Source organism: Diplotaxodon limnothrissa, linkage group LG6, assembly GCF_057381915.1.
Source record: "Diplotaxodon limnothrissa isolate DT_005_m linkage group LG6, D_limnothrissa_male_GT1.1, whole genome shotgun sequence".
In the NCBI taxonomy this organism is placed as follows: domain Eukaryota; kingdom Metazoa; phylum Chordata; class Actinopteri; order Cichliformes; family Cichlidae; genus Diplotaxodon; species Diplotaxodon limnothrissa.
In genome coordinates this window covers 44,172,960-44,196,001 of record NC_140601.1, presented here as the reverse complement: position 1 = coordinate 44,196,001, position 23,042 = coordinate 44,172,960, and the positions used below count along the sequence as shown (strand labels likewise).

At 50.6% G+C, this 23,042-nt stretch overlaps 1 protein-coding gene and 1 pseudogene across 2 annotated transcripts in view; one reads left to right on the top strand and one right to left on the bottom strand.

The window, feature by feature from the left end:
• Nucleotides 1-23,042, bottom strand: part of sptbn1 (spectrin, beta, non-erythrocytic 1) — a 35,363-nt gene that overhangs the window by 1,407 nt on the left and 10,914 nt on the right. Inside the window, exons 1-33 of one of the 2 annotated variants that reach the window (XM_085355335.1) lie at nt 22,272-22,860; nt 20,556-20,707; nt 18,236-18,409; nt 18,028-18,119; nt 17,867-17,947; nt 17,675-17,790; nt 17,491-17,603; nt 17,221-17,408; nt 17,025-17,142; nt 15,166-15,324; nt 14,776-15,078; nt 14,543-14,696; nt 13,544-14,414; nt 12,045-12,182; nt 11,172-11,928; nt 10,885-11,087; nt 10,362-10,452; nt 10,064-10,210; nt 9,524-9,787; nt 7,861-8,085; nt 7,698-7,787; nt 7,345-7,617; nt 7,097-7,227; nt 6,741-6,945; nt 6,287-6,661; nt 5,723-5,967; nt 5,509-5,647; nt 4,989-5,073; nt 2,551-2,747; nt 2,366-2,469; nt 2,239-2,284; nt 1,883-2,091; nt 1,623-1,796 (exon numbers count right to left, since the gene is read on the bottom strand). In XM_085355335.1, the coding sequence (XP_085211461.1) occupies nt 1,623-1,796; nt 1,883-2,091; nt 2,239-2,284; nt 2,366-2,469; nt 2,551-2,747; nt 4,989-5,073; nt 5,509-5,647; nt 5,723-5,967; nt 6,287-6,661; nt 6,741-6,945; nt 7,097-7,227; nt 7,345-7,617; nt 7,698-7,787; nt 7,861-8,085; nt 9,524-9,787; nt 10,064-10,210; nt 10,362-10,452; nt 10,885-11,087; nt 11,172-11,928; nt 12,045-12,182; nt 13,544-14,414; nt 14,543-14,696; nt 14,776-15,078; nt 15,166-15,324; nt 17,025-17,142; nt 17,221-17,408; nt 17,491-17,603; nt 17,675-17,790; nt 17,867-17,947; nt 18,028-18,119; nt 18,236-18,409; nt 20,556-20,707; nt 22,272-22,329 (6,677 nt within the window). In that variant the 5' untranslated portion in view covers nt 22,330-22,860. Of the gene's footprint in view, nt 1-1,622; nt 1,797-1,882; nt 2,092-2,238; nt 2,285-2,365; nt 2,470-2,550; nt 2,748-4,988; nt 5,074-5,508; nt 5,648-5,722; nt 5,968-6,286; nt 6,662-6,740; nt 6,946-7,096; nt 7,228-7,344; nt 7,618-7,697; nt 7,788-7,860; nt 8,086-9,523; nt 9,788-10,063; nt 10,211-10,361; nt 10,453-10,884; nt 11,088-11,171; nt 11,929-12,044; nt 12,183-13,543; nt 14,415-14,542; nt 14,697-14,775; nt 15,079-15,165; nt 15,325-17,024; nt 17,143-17,220; nt 17,409-17,490; nt 17,604-17,674; nt 17,791-17,866; nt 17,948-18,027; nt 18,120-18,235; nt 18,410-20,555; nt 20,708-22,271; nt 22,861-23,042 lie in introns of those variants that run through there. The other variant, XM_085355334.1, reaches the window with a different exon arrangement.
• On the top strand, nt 8,277-9,510 carry LOC146631365 (uncharacterized; annotated as a pseudogene).

Below are 23,042 nucleotides of genomic sequence, written 5' to 3'. Positions count from 1 at the left end.
TGAGTGGAGGAACCGTACAAACGCACCAAACCAAGCCTCAGGTCAAAGGTCAAAGGTTAAAGTGCCGGCTGTGCTGAGATACACATCCAGGTGTGTTTAAGCGCTCAGGTGATCAGCGTTCTTTGGACCAATGACGGTCACCGGGCGAAGTCTGAACGACCATCACCCTGACAACCAATCACAGCATCAGTTCCTGCAGGCTGCAGCTGTGATTGGGCTAACAAAAAAATGAGGCAAAGGAGGCGGAGCTGCGTCCTAATGTTGCGGCTGAGAAATGTGTTGGTGAGTAACCATGGTAACGGGATGCTGTCAAACAATAAAACATGTCAGGTGGTTGTTGTAACACTCACAATGTCTGTGTGCGTGTGTGTGCGTGTGTGTCTGTGCCTGTCTGTGTGTGTGTGCATGTGTGTGCGTCTGTGCGTGTGTGTGCATTTGTGTCTGTGCCTGTCTGTGTGCGTGTGTCTGTCTGTGTGTGTGTGCGTCTGTGCGTGTGTGTGCATTTGTGTGCGTGTGTCTGTGTGTGTGTGCATGTGTGTGCGTCTGTGCGTGTGTGTGCATGTGTGTGCGTCTGTGCGTGTGCGTGCGTGTGTGTGACAACGTCTACATGTGTTTTTGTTGCGTACGCTGCGTCTAGCTCTGACGCTGTGTGAGAGGCTTGTCTAGCACAGACCTATTGCTGGAACAATCAGAGACAATTCTGCTACAATGGCAACAGCGTTGGACAGCAGGCAGAGCTCTGTGTGAGCTCGTGCACGAGGGGGAGGACGAGACGAGCGCTGTTCCTGCTGCTCGAACCCCCCAGTCGCTCTCAGTCAGCTCCCCCGTAGCACTGCTCTTTATTGTGGTTACATGAATATGCATAGGCCCATTAACATATGACATCTTACACAGGCATGCATGTGAACAAAGAGTCTATGCATACGTGTAGGTATGAGTGTGTGTGAATGTGGGTGTGTGTATGTATGTGTGGGTCAAGATGTGGCCCTGTGAACGCCTCCTTAAAAAGCCGGTGCCAGGAGTCCAGCGGTCCCCTAAACAAAGGGCTCTTATACTTAAACAGATACAGAGTAGGTGTCCTCCTATACCATCAATCAGAAAGAGAAGGTACGACCTCGCTCATGACCTTAGGATGTGCGTGTGCCAGAACACTCTGGAAGGCTCACAGAGTCTTTGCAGACTACTGAGGATCAGACCTCTATCATTATACAATTGATTATATATTTCTAAGCATAAATGACAATCCATCAATATAAACCTAACACTGTGAAACAGTAAAATCAGCTGATCGTTACATCAAAAATGAGATCTGGAGTTTGATTGGCTCGGCCACGACAGGTGAGGCCTTTGTGGACAGGTGACCTCAAATCAAAGCTGTAGTTTTTTCTCGTGCAGCTTTAACAGAACCAGGAAGTGCGCCCAGCACACCTGACACATCACATCAGAGGTTCTGTGACATCATCACTGTGATGTTGACTACTTTATTATATTCTAAGAATATTTGTTCAAACAAACTGGAACTTTCCAGCTTCACGGAGACGCTGCGACCAGCGGCGGCGTTTAATGTGAGACGTGTTCAACTTGTGTCCAGACTACACCTGACTTCCTGCTGCGCTCGGTACCTGAGTTTGAAGACGTGTTTCTTCTTCTTGTAGTCCGAGGCGACGTCACACGTGGCGTCCTTCAGGCTGATGGGGAGCTCGTTGTGGTACGGCACGCCCTGGCTCGCCGCCTTGCCGTCCTTGTAGAAACCCATTTCTTTGTTGTTGATGATGCAGTACACGTTGTGCCACGACCTGCGAATCACACAGCAGTGGGGTCAGGTGACGGGTCAGGTGACGTAGCTGCATGCGAGGCACTTCCTGTGGGGCGTGGAGCTCACCTGTTGGAAGCCTTCTTGTTGTGGCCCTCCCACTCGTGTTTGCGGTGCAGCAGTCCCTCCTGGGGCGAGCTGGAGTCCCGGTTCTTGGTGGGCAGTGTGGTCGACTGACTTTTAACCTTCCTGCCAGAGGTGGGCGAGGGGGCGGGGCTCGGCTCTTTGGAGCTCCGTTCACCAACACCGTTCACCAGCCCTCCGTCCTCCACGCCGTCCTGCACAGGTGGGGTTAAGCAGCAGCAGATTCAGTTTAACACCACAGAAGAAGAAATATTAGCTGTAAATACACTTTAAGAAGAAAACAAAGGTGAAGCGTGTGGCGTGCGCCACCGCCGGAGGCATAAAGGTTAAAGTTTACTGACCCTGGGAGAATCCTGGTCCGAGGGCGGTCCGTTCTGAGTGACGGCGCTGCAGAAACACACACACACTCGTTATTGTCACGCTTTTACTTACGTGGTGAGCGTTATGACACATTTGCGGCGCTTTCACCTCTGCTGCGCCTCCTCCTGCTGAACTTCCACAGGCTCTGGAGATGGTGGCTTCCTCCTCCTCTCCTCCTCCTCCTGCTGCCTCCTCACATCCAGCAGTTCCAGCTGGAAGACACGTGTAAACATCATCATCATCATCATCATCACATTCCTCCTCATCACCCTATCCGGCTACCCCACCCTCACCGTAGTCAGTCTCTCCAGGGCGGAGAAGCGCTCCTCCCAGGTGGCGGCGGACTTCTCGAAGGCTTCGTGGCGTTTGATGAGCTTCTCGACCTCGTCCACGCTCTGGCCCAGCTCCCTGCTGGACAGGTAGGGCTCCTGACCCAGCAGCCAGGCCTCGGCCACGCCAGCGTCCCGAGAGAACTGGTGGACCTCCAGGACTGAGGAAGAGAGAGGAAGATTTTATGACTGAACTTATCAACGCGACTGCAGGCTCAACGTGTCATACAGAGGATGGCAAGGTGAGAGGTGTGCAGGTGTTTCTACAGGAGTGTGACCTATCACGAGGCTCCACAGCAAAGCCTTTAAGCGTGGTCGTTTTCTGTCTTTGTGGCGTTTTTGTGTCTTTGTGGCGTTTTTGTGTCTTTGTGGCGTTTTTGTATCTTTCTGGTCTTTTTGTATCTTTCTGGGGCCCGTTCTTCGTACGTCGCTTACTACATCCAAGACCAAATCATCGCGCTAACCGTGAGCTCGCTAATCCGGTTCTCCGAACACACCTGTTGTTGACGATTAGTACAGCTGGATGAAGTAATGTGAGATCACTGGGTGTCGTAAAAGGGGCTACGCATCGATAGTAGAAACATTGATCGGCAACCCTCTGATTGGTCGGCGAAAATGTCGAAGGAGCGCGCTCGGTATTTTCCGGCAGCAGAGCAAGAACTCTTGAGTGAGGGATTTCAGGAGTTTCAGAGTTTAATCAGAACACAAGGGAACACTGCAAAGGCTGCAAAAGCAAGGAGAGAGGGCTGGCAGAAAGTTGCTGACAAATTAAACTCGTAAGTAATTCAATAATAACAATAATAATGGAGTGGATTTATATAGCGCTTTTCAAGGCACCCAAAGCGCTTTACAATGCCACTATTCATTCACTCTGACATTCACACACTGGTGGAGGCAGCTACAGGTGTAGCCACAGCTGCCCTGGGGCAGACTGACAGAAGCCAGGCTGCCATATCGCGCCATCGGCCCCTCTGGCTAACACCAGTAGGCGGTAGGGTAGATTTATCATATCACACCATATTATCCAATATTATATTACATTATATTATATTATAATATGTTATATTATATCCTCTTTCACATTAGAGCCACAACAGGACCCACTAGAACATGGGAACAAGTAAAAGTGAAATATAAGAATATTCTACAGAATGGTAATATTTATCACTTATATTGCTTTTAGTCTCTTGGAAAGAGACCCTGGAATAATCTGTTTGTTTATAACAGCAACCAAGAAAAGGGCAGAGCAAAAAAAGACAGGTGGTGGTCCTGCACCCCCTCGTCAACAAGTTGGTTAAGTGAATAATACCCTCACGGGAATATCGATATCTCTCTATGAGCACACTGTCGCGCTGAGCTAAAGGATCCTGTCTCTCCCGCAATATACGCTGAATTCTGTAAACTCTCCTTATCAATCTTGCACCTTCCGCAATGGGTTGCTCGCGTATACGGACAGGACATGGCTGTGACAGGCTTCCCAAATCCACCTTCGCTTTTATAGCCGTGGTCTCTCATCTTGATTACACGAAGTAATTTACAATTACTACTCTGAAATATGAATTACATCTGTAATAATCACATACATGTAATAGAATGTTAATAGTACATTTCCCTTTTTTAGGAAATGACCTGTATGTATCTGTGTGACATCAATAAAAGGATCAAGTGCTGCATTATCTTCAGTTACATTGATAATATTTATTTATGGTGAAACAGTGGTGGAATATCGCTGTTGCTTTCGTATAAATGACGCGGACATACCTGCGTGGCCGCGATCTAATCCTGTTTACATAAAGTAAACCTGCTCCCGAGCAGGTTTACGCTTACGGATCTGTTGCTATGACAGCAAGTCCCGGATGAGCTTCGGGGAACCGAACGATCCAAGATCACGCGAAATCGTCAACAATCAAATCCAGCTAACTTACTTAGCGCGGTATGAAGAACGGGCCCCAGGACTTTTTGTATCTTTCTGGTTGTTTTTGTATCTTTCTGGTCTTTTTGTATCTTTCTGGTTGTTTTTGTATCTTTCTGGTCTTTTTGTATCTTTCTGGTCTTTTTGTATCTTTGTGGCTGTTTGTTCTGCTGTGTCTGTCTCACAAACTGCTGGTTGATGTTTTGCTCTTTGAGGATCAGTGAGAACAGTTCCTGCAGCTGTCAGGTGAAGACATCGTGCACACAGATGCAGACTCTAAGCTGTTCTCTGAGCGTAACTGAAGCGTGTCCTGATTGGTCAGTCGGGTTCGTTAAAGGAGGGCAAGAGCCTGGGGAGTCTTCATCAGTGCTGACTCATCACTGTAGTACCCTGCAGTGATGAGTCAGCACTGACCTATGACCTTTCAGCCTCTTGATCATCATTTTAATTGGATGTTTCATGTGGACGGTAAACAGGAAGTAAGCCTTACTCAGTCGCAGCCACTCCCATCGGTCCTCCCACTTGTCAATCATCTCCTTCCTCTTGTCGGTGAGCTGCAGCAGCCTCTCTTTAATCTGGAAAATATTTTCAGCTCCTTTCAGTCTCAGCTTTATTTATAGACTTTACAGACTGCAGTTCAACCCTGATTTTATTTGCCTCTGTCGTGCCTGTTTGGCTGTTTGACTTTGGTGACCCAGGTGTGTTTGTCCTAGTAAAGGTGAGGCTTTCAAAATAAGAGCACTGCACCATTAAAACCCAAAACAACCGGGCATTGCTCCCTGTGACCAGTGGATGAAACCTCTGCCCATGGCTGTACACAGACCAGGGTTTATTATTTTTGGATTCTTCTCATTTTCCAAATTTCATCATTACTTTAACTTTAACAATTCTTTTGTTGGTCATTAAACTTTCTTTTCTTGATTCAGCACCTTTTTCCTTCTCTTCTCTCAGTCTGTGTTTCAGCTCGTCAGCTGACAATCACCTGAGCGGCCATCAGTGTCTCAGCTCACCTCCTCTGAAGCGTAGTGCTTCCTGGCCAGCAAAGCCTTCCCGAGCTCAATGCAGGCCGTGAAGCTGTCGTTGCGGGCGTCGATCTCCGCCTTGATACCCTGGTGGTTGTTCATCAACAGCTCCACCGACGAAACGTCTCTGGACACACAAACGTCTTTGTTAGCGAGGCCGCCGTGAGGCGAGGATCCACCATTGTGCAGCACACGGACCTACCTGGGGTTTTCCTGGGCCTCGATGAGCCGGATCACGTCATCCATCCACAGCATCAGGTCTCGGACCATGCTGAAGAACCGAAACTTGTCCCCGGTATCGAGGAGGCGGAGCCGGCGTCCGTCACACGCCTCCAGCAGACTCCGCCACACCTCCAGCACCTCGCTTTCCCTGCGCTGGATGTCGTCTGCTTTGTCTCCGGCATACGCCGACTGCAGGCGCCCCGCATCCTCCTGCAGCTGCCTCACCTGCAACACAGGGTCAAAGGTCATAACACGTACACCTGCATGTTTCAGTCAGGTGCTCTGACTTTAAATCGCCTAATAAGGAAAGGTGACCTGCGTGGGAGTTTACATGTCTGGTAATTCTTAAGTCACGTGACCTTTAAACGGCTGATCAGCTGAACAGGAAGCTGTGGCTGGTTTCTGGCTGGAAATAACGTGCTCAGAGAGCCCGGCGCTCTCTGAGAGCGCTGGGCTCTGTCTGCACACCTCAGATACAACCCCCCCCCCAAAAAAAAAGCTGTGCCCAAGTGACTCCCAATAAAACCAGTGTCCCCACACTGACCTGTGTTCCCAGGGCCTGGATGTCATGTTCAAAGGTGGTGTGCATCCTCTGCAGCGTCTCCACCGTGTTCTGGTCCCGGCCCACTTCCTCTGGAAGCTTCTTCTGCTTGTCCAGGATGCGTGCCAGGATCTCCTTGGCGTCGTGGTAGAACTTGTGGAGCTCGAAGGAGGCGGCGAGGATCTGCGTCCTGGTGTCGATGAGCTCCAGCAGGTCGGCCCAGGCCTCGTTTAGCCCGTCCTTCCACTCCGCCACCGTGGCCGCATCGCTGTGCCCGGCGTTGATCAGCTCGTCTGCCAGCCGGTTCACGGCGTCCACGCGCTCCTGTCCAATGTTCCCGGTGTCCCGGGCAAACTCCCGGAAACGTTCCTGCAGCATCTGAGCAGCGGGCAGGGATCATAGGTCAGTATGTAATACTTGACAGAGTACACTCAGAGGAAGTACAATCGGTACGCACGGTGACATGCTCGTAGTCCTGTCCTAGCTCGTGTGACCCGGCCACCACCTCGCGCTCGGCGATCCACTGCTCGAGGTCGTCCACCTCTCGATTCAGCTGGAAGAGGCGGAGCCTCTCATCTAGTTTGCCCCGCCTCTCCTCCGACAAGTCCTTCAAGCCGGCATAGAGCTTATCCACCTGAGACTGACGCATGCTGATCCGCTCGCTGACACACACACACACACACACACACACACACAGTTAAACTACTCACACTGATGTAGCGACAGACAGGAAGTGTCGCAGCTGGCTTCCTGATGTTGTCTGACTGCTTCCTGTCATGTGACGCAGGTGTGATGTCACTAAAAGCGGCTCACCTCTCCGGGTGTCCGTTGGCCACCAGCCCTCTGCTGGTCTTGGACAGCTGGTGGACGGCCTCGGCGTAGTCCTCCACCGCCTGCTCCATGATCTGATGCTTCTTTAGCATGGTGACGGCGCTCTGCTCGTCCTGATTGGAGCAAACAGTTGTCACGGTAATGATTTTGCTCTCACCCTTCTAATGTGAGTGTTTAATTTAGTTGACTTTCACAGGAAGCTGTGTATGATGTAAGCCCCGCCCACTCACCTTGGCCTTCTCCTCTGACATCATGTAGAGCTCCTGCTCGCTCATCCAGGCCTCGGCCTCGGCGGCGTCAAAGTAGTACTGCTGGGCTTTGTGCGCTTCCTCCAGCCGGCCGTGCCGACGCTCCACCTCCTCCATCAGCCGCTTCCACAGCTGCTGCAGGTCGGCCAGGCGGATCGCATCCCCGTTGGAGGACTCCTCCTTCAGGAGGCTCTGGCTGCGCTCCAGGATGTCATCGATGCGGGGCTGATGGCCCAGGATCTCCTTCTGCAGCGTCTGGGGATGTTCACGCCCACAGAGGTCAGACCGTCATCAGCAAACAGAGCATGCTGTGAGCGAGGCAAACATAGTCCTACCTGGTTCTTCTTGATGAGCAGCTGGACCGTCTGCAGGTTGTGGCCGTGGTCGGTGGACATGGCCACAGGGATCCTCTCCTGAACCCACAGCTGTAAAGGAGTGAGAGCACAGTGAGCGTGAGCGATGGCGCCCCTGAAAATATGGCGTGTGAACTTTACGTACGATCTCGTCCTCGACATCCCGGTTGAACTGGTGAACCTCTCTGGACTCAACCAGGAAGTTCCTGCGACGTCGCAGCGGCTCCAGCAGCTCCTGAAACTTATTTTCCACCACCTGCCTTCGCCCGTCCACCTCGTCCGTGTCCTTCACCTCCTGCCCCAGAGCCTTCACCTGGCTCTGGAGCTCCACCACCTCTCTCTGTCGCACCTCCACCTGGTTCTCCAGCATCTGCAAGCATAGAGGCACAGCTGTCACACCACTGCAGTTCAACTGCAGCTGCACAACATCTGTGATATGTTACAGCTGTGTTACTGTTGTGATGTTACAGGTGTGTCACAGGTGTGTTACTGTTGTGATGTTACAGCTGTGTTACTGTTGTGGTGTTACAGGTGTGGTTTCACAGGTGTGTTACTGTTGTGATGTTACAGGTGTGTCACAGGTGTGTTACTGTTGTGATGTTACAGGTGTGTTACGGTTGTGGTGTTACAGGTGTCACAGGTGTGTTACTGTTGTGATGTTACAGGTTTCACAGGTGTGTTACTGTTGTGGTGTTACAGGTGTGTCACAGGTGTGTTACTGTTGTGATGTTACAGGTGTCACAGGTGTGTTACTGTTGTGATGTTACAGGTTTCACAGGTGTGTTACTGTTGTGGTGTTACAGGTGTCACAGGTGTGTTACTGTTGTGGTGTTACAGGTGTGTTACGGTTGTGGTGTTACAGGTGTCACAGGTGTGTTACTGTTGTGGTGTTACAGGTTTCACAGGTGTGTTACTGTTGTGGTGTTACAGGTGTGTCACAGGTGTGTTACTGTTGTGATGTTACAGGTGTGTTACGGTTGTGGTGTTACAGGTGTCACAGGTGTGTTACTGTTGTGGTGTTACAGGTTTCACAGGTGTGTTACTGTTGTGGTGTTACAGGTGTGTCACAGGTGTGTTACTGTTGTGATGTTACAGGTGTCACAGGTGTGTTACTGTTGTGATGTTACAGGTGTGTCACTGTTGTGGTGTTACAGGTGTGTCACAGGTGTGTCACTGTTGTGATGTTACAGGTGTGTTACGGTTGTGGTGTTACAGGTGTCACGGGTGTGTTACTGCTGTGATGTTACAGGTGTGTCACGGGTGTGTTACTGTTGTGGTGTTACAGGTTTCACAGGTGTGTTACTGTTGTGGTGTTACAGGTGTGGTTTCACAGGTGTGTTACTGTTGTGATGTTACAGGTGTGTTACGGTTGTGGTGTTACAGGTGTCACAGGTGTGTTACTGTTGTGATGTTACAGGTGTCACAGGTGTGTTACTGTTGTGATGTTACAGGTGTGTCACAGGTGTGTTACTGTTGTGGTGTTACAGGTGTCACAGGTGTGTTACTGTTGTGATGTTACAGGTGTGTCACAGGTGTGTTACTGTTGTGATGTTACAGGTGTGTTACGGTTGTGGTGTTACAGGTGTCACAGGTGTGTTACTGTTGTGATGTTACAGGTGTCACAGGTGTGTTACTGTTGTGATGTTACAGGTGTGTCACAGGTGTGTTACTGTTGTGGTGTTACAGGTGTCACAGGTGTGTTACAGGTGTGGTGTTGCAGGTGTCATAGCTGTATATATGAGTAAAATCAAACCTCACATTGAGCTGTCCACCTGTCTGTTCTGCATTCAGGTGAGTGGAGGACGTACCTGCTGCTTTTTCAGCAGGATGTTGACGGACGTCAGGTCTTTGCCGTAGTCGTCGGACTGGATCTGGCCCTCGAGGCCGGCCAACCACTTGTCGAGGTCGGCGCAGCTCTGAGTGAACAGCTCGGCCTTGTTGGCGTCAAACAGACACTGAGCTTTGGTCTGCGTGGTGGACTCGAGCTCCTCCCACATGGTGTGGAGTGCCGACAGCTTCTCCTTCACCACCGCCTCCGTTTCCGGCTTCTCCGACACCAGGAGCGTGCCATCCTGAGGTCAGGACACACTTGGGTCAGGTTAAAGGTCACTGGGGGTCTCATTTATATGATGAAATGTTTAATTTGTATATTTTAGGCTCAGTTTTGCACCGTCGGTCAGCGTTAGCATGTGTTTTAGTAGCTTCTCTCGCAGCGAGCTCAGAGAACACCTGCCTGAGGCAAACACGGGCATAAAGTTGCAGCTCGTGAGTCGTGCATGCTCTCGTTTATCTTTTGTGTGAGCGGAGTGACTGCTGATTGGCTGCCCTGCTCAGGCGAACGGCGGTACCTTCTCGATCTTGTCCAGCCACTCTTTGTTGGACTGCAGCTCGGCCATGAAGGCCTGGTGCTTCAACCACTTGCTGTGCAGGTTTCTGGCCTCGTCGTAGCTCATGTCCTGAGCCGTGAGCATCTTCTCATTGATCCACAGAGACAGCTGCAAACAGAACAGAACACAGTGTTACGCAGGCGATGATATCACAGGACGCCGTCTGAACCACAGCGCTGCGCTTGTCGACGACGCCCCTGCTTCAGAGAGTGCGTTTTGCCTTTGGCGTCTAAAGCACGGCTTCGTATCAGAGACTGACCTCCTGGCAGTCTTGCAGGAATTTCTGCAGGTCTCGGTTGTCCTTCAACCTCATCAGCAGCTCCACCGCAGCCTCCCTGTTCTTCTTGTGCCTGAAACACAACAAAAAACCCAGATAAGACCGACCTTCACACACTCACCAAACCCAACATTTAGAGATTCAGAAACAGCAGCCGGAGCCGGGGTCACGGTGACAGCTATGGTTTGACGTGCTCTTTATGTTCCACAGCTGCTTTCTCATTAGTCTAGTGGATTTTGTTCATCTGGCGTCTTCAGTGAAAACTTGAAAACCGAAGACTGACTCCAGACTGAAGAAGTCACTTGGATGAGTGACAAAATGGGAAGAACACACATTGATTCCCTTCATCACACTGACGGATCCTGCACAACTGGAAAGGCTGAAGGTCAGGGTGGCACCTACACCTTCCTGTGGAACCACGGGAATGTACCGACTACGTCTGCTGAGGAGAACGCAAGAAAGGTTCTTCTGCAGCGAACGAACATGCTGTGAAGCTTTGGCGCACCTGTCGTCGATGGAGGTAACTTTCTCATGGATTCGATCGCCGTTGATGTTCCCGTCGCTGGCCAACCGCCTACCGGCCTCAACCACGCCGTTAATCTTGTCCTCGTTGGCGTCCATCGTGGTCATGAAGTCCTCTTGCTTCCTGATGGCAGCCTCGGCCCCCTCCAGGGTCGTGGGCATCTCTGTGTGAGCCAGGACGTACTCCTGCGGGGCAGACACAGAGAAATGGCGAGTTTTTAAAGCACAGGCAGGAGCAGAAAGGGGAGGAGGTGTTAATCGGGCATTTACCTGGCTGTTGAGGAAAGCCTCCGCCTGCTTGGTATCCCGAAGGAACAGCTGGTAGGCGTGGGACTGCGACAGCAGGTTCTGCCGATTCTCCCACATCTTGTGCAGTTCGTTCCAGCCGGTGTCGAGCGCCTGCAACCGTTGTCGCAGGAACATGTACTGAGCGTCTGTCTGGCCCTGTGTCACCATCTCGCCCATGTCCCGCATCTTCTGATAGTCCTCCTCGTAGTTCTGGATCTCATTCTTGATGCCTTCATGTTGGGCCATCAGCTTCTCTGCTTCGGCAAGCGTGTTGGGCATGTCCTCTGAGGCGATGGCGGTCTGAGTGCGAGATAACCACGACTGGAAGTCGTCCAGCTCACGTAAGAACTGCTGCAGTTTCCTGGCTTCACCCAGAGACTCCTCTCGGTTCTTTAGCGTGTTCTTCATTTCCTCCCATACGGCTGTGATCTCGGCCAGACGGCCCGTAATGGCGTTGGCCTGATCGGGGTGCTCTTCTGCCAGCCTCCGGGCTTCGCCGTGCATTTCACTGAGCTTGTCCTCGATGGCGGCCAGGTCACGCTCCATGCCGGTCAGTTTGCGCTGCAGGGCCATGACCCCTGTGAGGTCATTGCCCAGCTCCTGGGTAGACTCGATGACTTTGGTCTTCTCTTTGATCCAGGACTTGGTCTCGTTGCAGTCGAGGTGGTAGTTCTGCACGCCCAGAGCTGAGTTCAGGGACTCCTTCTTACGGTCCACAAGCTCACGGAACAGGCTCCACCTGGAGGCAGAGCAGAGGGTTATCACGGCAGCTTCCACACCTGACTCTCACAGGTCAATGTTTTTGATTTTGTTATTCTTTGGTAGGAATCTCTGTACCTGATGGTCGGGTCATACCTGTTATTGAGTTTGTCCTGCTGGGTCTTAATGTCCTTCTCACTCGGGTGACCGCTGTGCATCAGCTGCCTGGCAATCTGGTTCACCACAGCGACACGAGACGCCTGGCTGTTCATCTCCGGCTCAAGACTCTCAAACCTGCCAGAACACATCATGCTTCAGTGCACGTGTTGCAGTGTATCACAGTACATTTGTATCATATCTATCTAATCATGGAGAGTCCTCTTCACACACTGAGGTTAGTTATGGAGTTCCACAGGGTTCAGTGCTAGGACCACTTCAGTCCTTCAATGCACATATTAAACAAATATGTAAGACTGCGTTCTTCCATTTGTGCAACATCTCTAAAATTAGAAATATCCTGTCTCAGAGTGACACTGAAAAACTAGTTCATGCATTTATTACTTCCAGGCTGGACGACTGTAATTCATTATTATCAGGATGTCCTAAAAACTCCTAAAAATCCAAAATGCTGCAGCAAGAGTCCTGACAGGGACTAGAAAGAGAGAGCAGATTTCTCCTGTTTTGGCTTCCTGTTAAATCCAGAATTCAAAATCCTGCTCCTCACATACAAGGTCTTAAATAATCAGGCCCCATCTTATCTTAATGACCTTGTAGTACCATATCACCCTATTAGAGCACTTCGCTCTCGCTCTGCAGGCCTACTTGTTGTTCCTAGAGTATTTAAAAGTAGAATGGGAGGCAGAGCCTTCGGTTTGCTCTGAGGCAGTGCTGTGTAACTAATCCTACCTGTGCTGGTTAGATATGTGTGAAACCCAGAACACGACTAACTCAAGATGCTGGAGAGAATTTGGATGGAAACATCTTACTCGATTCTTTCTTACATCAAAAATCAAAAGTAAGCAGACTCAAGTTTGGAGCAGATGTGGTAACATGGAAGCTCGTCATACGCACGTGTTTGGGACCTGAAACTGCATCATTTTTGGAAGAACGTGATTCTTGTAATAGGCAATATGTTGGGCTATCAATTACCACACGATTTTAAAACTGTATATCTTGGGAATATTAGAGAGTATGTTATGTACGACGACTTGATAGCTGCAAAGAAAGCTACAACAAGAAACTGGTACAAACTGGATCCGCCTTCTTCAAAACACTGCTTAAATGTTGTTGGAGGAATCTATGCAATGGAAGAAATTACTTCTCAGATTAAAGGAAGATATTTTCGTTGTGGGAGAAGTGGACATTATACAGCACCAGGGAAAATTAATGAAGAACAAAACATTTAAGGTCTATAACTCTGTATATCTATTGATGCATGCCTGTATAAAAGTATATAAGCTGGAGTGTGTATGCGGAGTAAAGGCAGGTGTGCATGTGGCAGTTGATTAGAATGGGCACCCACACCTTTTGTTCGCTTTAGTTCTGTTTGTTTGACTGTGTGCTTGCATGGTTATTTCGCCTGTAATGTAACATGTTTGTGTTTAAACTGCGACAACACTATCAATAAAAATTACAGCGTCAAAAACAAATCCCACCTGTGCTGTATGACCTCCAGGTCCTCCAGTTTTTCCGGGATCTCCATGCTGTTCAGCCACTGCTCCTTCTCATCGATCCAAACTTCGCAGGCATCGGCCTCGCTGAACATTTTGTAGCGGGACAAAGCGTCCTGAAGCGCCTGCTTCCTCAGCTTGGTGAGGTCGGCGACCTCCTTGTAGCGCTCCTCGATACAGGTCAGCCGACCGCGGACCTCCTCTGACTCCGCCTCCTCTTTTGGCAGACAGGCGACCTGCTCGTGGAGTGAGTCGATGACCGGTCTGTAGCTTGCCACCTCTGCCGCTGCATCTTTGTGCTTCCTGGCCAGCGCCTGGGTGGAGAACTCATCGTGGCCGGTCTCCCCGCTGGAGACGATGCGCAGGGCGTCCAGCATCCAGGCATCTACGTCATCAGCATCCGCCTGGAACTGGTGGAGGGCCAGAGCCTCCTCCAGCCTTTTCTTCCTCACCGCTGCCAGCTGCTCCAGCGCTGCCCACTGAGCCTGCAGGTCGGAAATTCGCTCTTGGATCTTCGTGGCACCGAAGTGTCCCGCCTTCACCATGGCCTGGCCCTCCGCAATGGTGTGCTGCAGGTGGCCGGCACGGCCGCTCATCTCGTCTTCCAGGGCTCGCTGCTGGCTGAGGAGACGCAGCGCCCCCGTCAGGTCCTTACCGTGCTCCAGAGAGGACAGGATCTGCTCCTTCTCACGGATCCAGCCTTCCTCCTCCGCCATCTCCCAGAAAAACTTCCAGAGACGGCGAGACTCCTCCAGACGGGCACGTCGCTCTGCGGCGAGCTGAGTCAGCTCCTGGTAGCAGAACTCAAGGTGGGCCACCCGGTCCTGGATGACCTGTGGGTCACAGGGCTTGTAGCCTGGACAGGAAGGAAGGGAAAATGTAAAAGTACACCTATCGGAGGAACAAGACTCCTCCTTATTAAATGGATAAAAATACTCAAGTTCAAATCAAACTCAGAGGCGAGGAAAGGCGCCTGCTGCTCACCGCTGTTGCTGGCAGAGTGCTTGTTGGCGTTGGCGGTGACCGCCTTCACCCTGTCGGCCTGGATGGCAATGTCTGCCTCCACCAAGGCGTGTTTCTGGAGCAGGTCCTCCACCCCCAGCAGATGCTTCCCATAATCCTGAGACAGCAGCAGCATCTAGAACCCAAAAGCAGACGATCACGTTTCTGCTCAGACACCTTCTCTGCGTCCCACCCCGAGTGCCGTGTTCGGGTACCTTCATCTCGTCCATCCAGTCCATGATGTAGAGCATCTCCTGAAAGACCCTCTGCAGGCCCAGGTTCATCTCCAGCCGCTGCCTGCGGGCCTTCAGCAGCTCCAGCAGATACTCCCACAGACGAATAACGTTGTCCTTCCGGGCTGCGATGCGTTTGATGTCATGGTAGCGCTCCGCCTCCAGCTCCTTTGCCACAGCAACCACAGCTTGGACACGCTCCTCGTATGCGGCGATGTCCGTTTCGATCGCCTCGTGCTTCTTGGTGGCGGCCTCGACGGCCTGAAGGTCGAAGCCAAAGTTATCCTGGAGACAGAGAAGAGACGGCGGCGTGTCATGAGATCACGAGTGAAGAAACGTGGGCAGGTCACATGATTTGCTGCGTCCTCCTACCTGTGACACCAGCCTCTGATTTTCGCTGAGCCAGGTCTCTCTCATGGCCGCCTTTCGATCAAAGCGCCTGGCCAACTGTTCCAGCTTCTCCTGACGAATCAGCTCCATCCTCAGAGCCAGCTCGCGCTCATGCTCCGCCTTCTCCAGCCGCTCCCAGGCCTGTCAGGATCACAAAGTCAGCATCAAATCCACGCAGCAGCATTTACAGCGTGTAAATTTAGTCTCTGTAGGAGTTGTTTTAACCCTTTAGAGCCGGTCGGAGCGGACACGCTCCATTTTGCGTAACTACTTTTAAATCCCGTAGCTCTGCAACCACGTGAGCTAGCGCAATATTTTTTTTGCATATGAAACCGGAGGAGTTGTACTTACATCTGATGCCATCAGCTTGTCCTAAGTCACGGTTTCCTTCCACATAAAGCTTTGCAAAAACATCATAAAAGCACTTGCAGCAACAAAAACATAATATTCCAGAAACACGCTTTGCCGATCGATCAGCTGTTTGTAACACTTCCTACGTCCATCAGCGCGAACTATCACATGACCGCATGACCTGCCCGAAACCGGAAGTGACGTCATTTTGCGGAAATGTAGTTTTTTACCATCAGGGCCTCATGAGCCTATACTGGTGTTTTTAAAACTTATGTTTGACTTCATGACTTTCTGTGTCGTTTCTGGGATGCTGAGGACTCATATTGCACTGCTGGAAATAGTTTATTTTGATGCATATGCTGTTATTTTGCAAATTTGCACTATAATACTTATTTTCGTTTTTCCTGCAGTATATAAAAATTGGTGCATCTCAAAAATAAAACTATGAAGACACTTAAAATAAATTTCCTGTGGTGGGAAACTATTTTGTGCAACTTTTTTGTATTTACAGTTTTGAGGGATAAGCCTCTTAAATTTCTCTAACTAGAAATATATGTTAAAAAAACAAAAACGATTTTAATTTTTTTGTAGTTTATTGCACTTTTTTGCAATTTATGTAGTTACTATGCACTTAATGCAGACATATTATTACAATTTGGGCTATAATGGTTGTATTGATGTATAGCAACTTGAAATGCTCCCAGAAATGGCTCCACAGCATGTAAAAATATAATATAAGCTCTGGCGAACTTGGTTCTATGGTAGGTCTTAAAGGGTTAACGGAAACACAGAGTTTAACATCGCAGCAAACATCCGTCTGTACACAAGTCCACGCCGTCTTAGAAACGTCGTGTATCTGTAACAAAAGCACATTTCACGTAACCGAAGCGGCTCCACGGTTCGAGCCCGGGAGAAGACTCGAGCCCGGCCTCAGCACCGCCGGCTCCAAGCGAGATACAAACGTGCAGAGCGAGGTCAGGACTGAGTCACCTGGACCCGACCAGCAGAAACGCTCACAGCTGTTTTTCTAACAAACTGCTAGAAACGTTTCGTGCACGGGTCCTTCTGCCTTCACAAACTGCACGTTCTGGTTCTTATGAACGACTCTGGCGTCTTCCTGTCATGTTGCTCTGCACCATGAAGGAACTCTGCAGGTGTCAGACGAAGGCTCTTATTTCAATGCTCCGGACACCAGACGCACAGTTTTCAGCTAACATGATCAGAGAGTGAGTTCCTCCTGTGATCAGGTTAACTCGTGTACTGATAAAACTCTCGGCCGTCACTCTCGATCATTTGGGGAAGACAAACCGACTACGTGCGCCCGACGCGAGCAGCAGGACGACAGCCCTGCTGGGATTCGGCTGCACAGCTGCAAACGCTGTGTGTAACTCGGGTTCACAGGAGACGAAACATATTGAGTCTGCGTTCTGCTGGGCGAGCGGCGGGACGGGCTCTGACCGACAGGTAAACGGCTTCGGAGCGGCTCCCACCTTGTTGATGTCAGAGATGAGCTTCCCCTCGCGGGGCATGTACACCTTCTGGTTGTTTGCCCTCATCTTGCTCTGGATGGTGAAGAGAAGGACCTCCAGGTTCCCCTTCTCTGTGAACCTGATGGGGACAGAGACCAGGTGAGAGCTCAGGTAGCGTTACTGGAGGCAGAGCGAAGGCGAGGCGCAGCGCTCTTACTTGGGGGGCTTCTCCACGGTGCGGTAGGTGTTGAAGGCTTGTAGCTGCTGCTGGACTCCTGCCAGAGAGTTGGCGAACTTCCTGTTGTTGAGGATGATGATGGTCTGTTCAATCCACTCCAGCAGGTCTGAGGCCAGGGACTCGTATTTCTCGATCATCTTCTCCGTCTCGATGGCGTTGTCCAAAACCTGGAAGCAAAAACCAAGACAATGAGGCGCCGCCAGCGGAGTTCGTGACCTCTGAAAGAGAGTTTCAGTCGTGCCGACTCACCTTCCCGATACGTTTGCCCTCCACCTTCAGAGCCTTCATCTTGGAGAAATAGTGGTAATAGGTCACCACGTAGGTGATGACGGACTTCTCGTCGGGATGGTCCACGCTGATGTCTGCAGCACAAACAGAAGATTCAAATACAAACTGTTCAGGTGAACTGCTCAGGTAAACGTGCGGTCCCTACCCTCGGGGTCCAACAGCTTGGTGAGGCCCAGGTGATGCTCCGCCAGGTTGAAGGCGTTCTGCAGGTTGTAGTGAGCGTTGGATTTCTTCAGTTTGTCAAAATCGATCAAATCAGGCCTGAAAACACGAGAAACACAAAACTTTATTCACAGGGACGAGTCTCCGCATCGTCACACCTGGACGACGGGGTTACCTGTGTTTGTGGATGAGCGCGTTGAAGGCCATGCCGTCCCTCCAGCTCGTGCTGAAGTTGTGGATGTTGACGTTGGGATACCTGAGGAAGAAGACAGGAAGCAGAGGTTAACCTGAGCTCGGCCTCACTGACACTACGCAGGTGCTGCAGGTGAGCCTCACCCCGCGGTCTTCATCTGACACCACAGCAGCAGGGCGTCTTTGGCCGATCGCTTCTCTTTGTTGTCTTCCGTCTCCACGCTGATGTCCTGAATCTGAGGGCAAGAGGAAGAACAGTAACACCTCCACCTGTCTGCCGTTTTTACCTGTGGCCCTGCAGGAATCTCCTGAGTCTGTGCTCTAACAGGTCACACCTGTGACGCGTGCTTACCTGGAAGCGGAGTATGATGGTCCAGATGAGGCCCAGCGTGAGCCGATGGTTTCCGTCCACGATGTCGTGGGAGCCCATGTTCTCCAGGTGAACCCGCTGCTCCTTCAGGAACTGCAGCGCCTTGTCCACGTTCTCCAGACAGTGGATCCGCATCCGCCCTTTGGTTGGCTTTGGCTGGAGGCGGAGGAGCAGAGAGTCAGGTGATCTACAGGTGTAGATCCAAAATCATGAACATCCTGTGAGGGCAGACTTTCACAATAAAAGCTGCAATAATCACACACTGAAGCAAGGATATGTGTCTGGTTCCCACTGACGTCTCCAAAATAACAGGAAGTGGAGACACCGTCTTGTCTTCCTGGCCCGGGAGGACGGCGAGGCGTTCCTGGCCTACAGGAAGTGGGAGGAAGCGCAGCAGCTGGACCACAGCCTTCCTTGAGGCCAACAAGTCCACCGTCTCAAACGGAAACAGGTTAATGTTTCAGAGGGAAAACAGGAAGTCAGGCACACCTGCTTGAACTCTGAGGTCACTTCCTGTGAGCTGCTGTACCCTCCAGGAGGTCATCAGGAGCACGAATGTGGACTTACTCTGATCGCACGTCAAATAAAGCATCGCTTTAAAAATCTCGGGAAGCTCATCCAGAAACTTATGTCACATGACCGACCGCTGTGACATCACATGACATCGTCTGACACACAGGAAACGTCCTCTGGAAATATCTGGGCAAAAGGGGCGGAGCACACTCAGAAGCATATGGGCTTAAATTGTGGTCATAAATGTTTTGTACTTGTAAATCAAATGCGTATTTGTGAACTGAAGTTTTGTAACCTTGTAAAAATAAATTTGTTAGAAAATTTTATGTTTGTGCATCTACAGATGAGACTTTGTGTTTTAAAAAATATTTACGCGAGTTACAAATGTTTCTGTGAAGGTCTGCTTACAGAGGAAAACACTACGTGTAAACTCTGCGCTCAGGTTCCCTGAATGTGGGAGAGTTTCAACTTACATGTACGAATTTTGACCCGATTTTTCTTCCTGTCAGCTGATTGGTTGATTGATTAACAATCCAATCAGAGAACAGATGGGTTTGGCTGTTGGAGGGGTGCTTTACGGAGCTGCAGGTCCTTGAAGGGTGATACAGTTTGAAGCTGGAGGATCGCTATATAAATATCCGATAGCAGCTAGGTCCCCTAACTTTGAGCAGCTGTTGAAAGGATAAAGTTGTGCTATATCAGTGGTTAGAAATACATTATTACTTTAGGATTAGTTTAACACAAAGTCAGGGCTGACCCGGGACCATGGCTGTGAGTCACAGTGCGCAGCATAAAGGTCCTTTCACATCAGACGCAGGATGTGCTGCTAATGCTAACTGCTAACTAAAAGCCAAGGATCCAGGATTTGTTGCTGGCTGCTGGGCTCTGTGTGCAGCAGCTCTCCCTGCACTAGATGCACCTGCTCCTTGTCGTTTCTATCTCTGACTTTATGTCCTCTACAAGAGTTTCTGGTTTTTTTGCTGTTTCTTCAAATGTTCAATAAAAACATGTATGCTAATTCATAACCAGAAAGCTTTGTAAGTATCCCCACTAGTGAAGACTGTGTCATGTCCACAACACTGCCCCCCCAGGGTCCACAGAGAAAGGTTCTGGAGGTCTCTGTCTAAGCACGTAGACCTGTGACACAAAATCACTGAACTCGGACACACACAGACTGTTTTCATGGTGATGAAGGAAAACACTGGGCTGGCATGTAAAAGGCATTTATTCTTCCAGGACCTGCAGCTCCGTAAAGCACCCCTCCAACAGCCAAACCCATCTGTGCTCTGATTGGATTGTTAAATTTGTGATTGAGGTGACATTGGCCAATCAGCTGACAGGAAGAAAAATCGGGTCAAAATTTGTACGTGTAAGTTGAAACTCTCCCACATCCAGGGAACCTGAGCGCATCTACTGATCTGTAGATGCACAAACATAAATCTTTCTAACAAATTTATTTTTACAAGGCTACAAAACTTCAGTTTAGTTCACAAACACGCATTTGATTTACAAGTACAAAACGTTTATGGCCACAATTTAAGCCCATAGAAGTGTCTCTCCTCCCTCATCTCGCTCTACAGGAGCTGCAGTACTGTTCGCAGCCACAGGCTGAGCAGGGGCGCTCTATCAGACATCCTGACGGCCTGGACAGGAAGTTCCAGTTGATCAGATCAGTGAAGGCCGGGTTTCTTCTTCTGGTGTTGATTTTAGTGCAAGGACTGTTTATGTGTGTGTGTGTGTGTGTGTGTGTGTGTGTGTGTGTGTGTGTGTGTGTGTGTGTGTGTGTTACCAGTCTCTCCCCGGAGAGGACCTCGAGCAGTTTGATGAGCATGCGTCCGTCTCTCAGGTCCATGTACAGGTCGGTGATCCTGCAGGAGACTCTGGACAGGTGAGAGTTCACCCACTTAGTGAAGGTCTTCTTCTGCACCGCCTCCCGCTCATCTGTGCACGCACAACACACACACACACACACACACACACACACACACACACACACACACACACACGTTTCAGTCTGGGCACCTGATCAGAGTTTTCACACTCTTATCAGGCACATAAGCCCCGCCCACCTGCTGTTTGTATTTGTATGTTCGGTGCATGTGAACACCGATGCAGCGACCTGCTCTAAACACACAGACAGGAAACAGCAACAGCTGTAATAATTATAATAAAGCAGCGACACCACACAGACGGCTGTCCAAAAGGGGGAGGAGCTAAAACAGGCTGATTCAGGCAAACACGTGAGCAGAACTGAGAGCAGCTGATCGCCTCTAACAGGTGGGGCTTCACGAGGATGGAAGTGGATGTGCGACTCAGCTCAAACCTTCAAAGTAAAACTCCTGTTGTCCCGCCTGTTTCCTGTTTGGTTACGCCGGCGATGCTGCGGCTCCGACGCTGCTGTTGGACCTGCAGACCTGACGCTGTCTCTGTGGAGACGCTGCGCTGCTGATAGCAACGGCGCCACTAGCCAACCGCAGTGTTTGGTTCAGCGTCATGACTGGTTTCAGCCAGCAGGCCTAAACTGGTTACCACTGACACCAGGTGAGACCAGGTGGGCCTCTGTTTACTGTGCCACGCTCGTGCTTGTGTCTTTGCTAAACTCTTCTGGAAGTGTTTTATTATTTGTGTTACCAGCAGAATTATTCATTGCTCTGCTGCTTACATTTCCATGGAAACACCAGGAAGTTGGACTGAACCCCGTGCACCTGTGCTCCGGGCAGGTGTGACAGCCTGTGATGATGTCACTGAGCCCAGCAGTAAAAGTGAGCGCTTAAACTTTAACCAGGAGCAGGTCGAAGGTCGCCCAACACGCCCACAGACACCCAGGTGCGCCTGTAATCATGCCGCTTTAAAACAGCAGTGATGAGCTCTGTGGGCGGAGCTTTAGAACCCGAGCACCGAAGCGACTGGGTGATGGCTCCGTTTATTGTTCCACACAAATAAAGTTTATGCATCAACACCTACGGCCTGCCAGCCTGGCTCCACGGCGCCCCCTGCAGCATGTTTCCTAAACCGTGTTCGTGCAGCACGGCGTTTCCGTGAAGGCAGTTCACAGGAAGTACTTATAGCCCAAATGCGCTCTGTCCAGTCCGGGTCCTGGCGCGGAGAGATCTGCACACCAACACTGCGTAAACATCCCAGCGCCTCCTAGTGGCAGCAGCAGAGCAACACCATGTGACAGAAACTGCTTAACATCCGTGAGATTTACATGCTGAAGCGATTCCACGCCACACAGGAACTCATACTGACACGTTTGTGCAGCAGCCAATAAGACCGCAAAAGATCCGCATACACACAGGAAAGACATGGACGCGCAGCGAGGTCCGAGCTGCACGGCGAGTCTGCAGGTAAGAACATCCAAGACCTGTGCCCAATCCAGTTCCTTCAAGGACCCGCTGAAGGGTCCCAGCCTCCCAACTGGGAACCACCACCCTGACCAGTTACATGAAACCGAACCCACGCCCTCTGCCGCCACGACCTCTGACCCTCGGCTCCTCCTCCTTACCTTGTAGCTGTTTGAAGCGACCCTCCAGCACGTTGTAGCTGAGCTGCTGCTCCTCCATCACGGTTGAGGACTAAGAGGCCGATTTTAGCAACGCCGATCATAAACCACGAGCTCCGCTGCACGTCAGCCCACCGAGAGCGAAGTCATCGCTTCAGCCGTCGTTTCAGAAGTTTCAGAGCCCAAAATCAGGTTTTTGGTTTTTACTGACAGACAGGAACACCTGCCCTCATCACCGCAGTTTTAAAAAGCTGAACACAGGCTCGAGTCCACAAACCGAACCAGAGAACGCAGACTGTCAGCTGATCCTGAACGTGAGGACGGCGAGAGTGTGAAACTTCACTAAAACCCTGAGAAAAAACAGCCACGGCTCAAAACAACAGCAAAAACTTCCTTTGAAGTGCGATCGGAGCGAGAGGGAAAACGCCCTCGTGTCTGCGAGAGGTGCAGTAATGAGAGTCCAGAGGTCGCCGTGACGGCCACAGGACGGTGAGCGACAGGGACTGCGTGTGTGTGTCTGCCCTGCCCTCGCTGCAGCTACACGCCGCTCATTCTTCTTTCCTGCTCAATGATCTGACTGATTGTCCTGTTTCCCTCCACACACACACACACACAGACGCTCCCTATCCAAACACACTGTAAAAAGTGGATATCTATAATTTCCCAGCTTCAGCTGAACACTTGAATGTCACACGGATTCACTAAAAGATCAAAGGCTGCTTCACCTGCAGACAGCAAACAGCAGGGGCCGCTGCAGGTGACCCAAACACATCA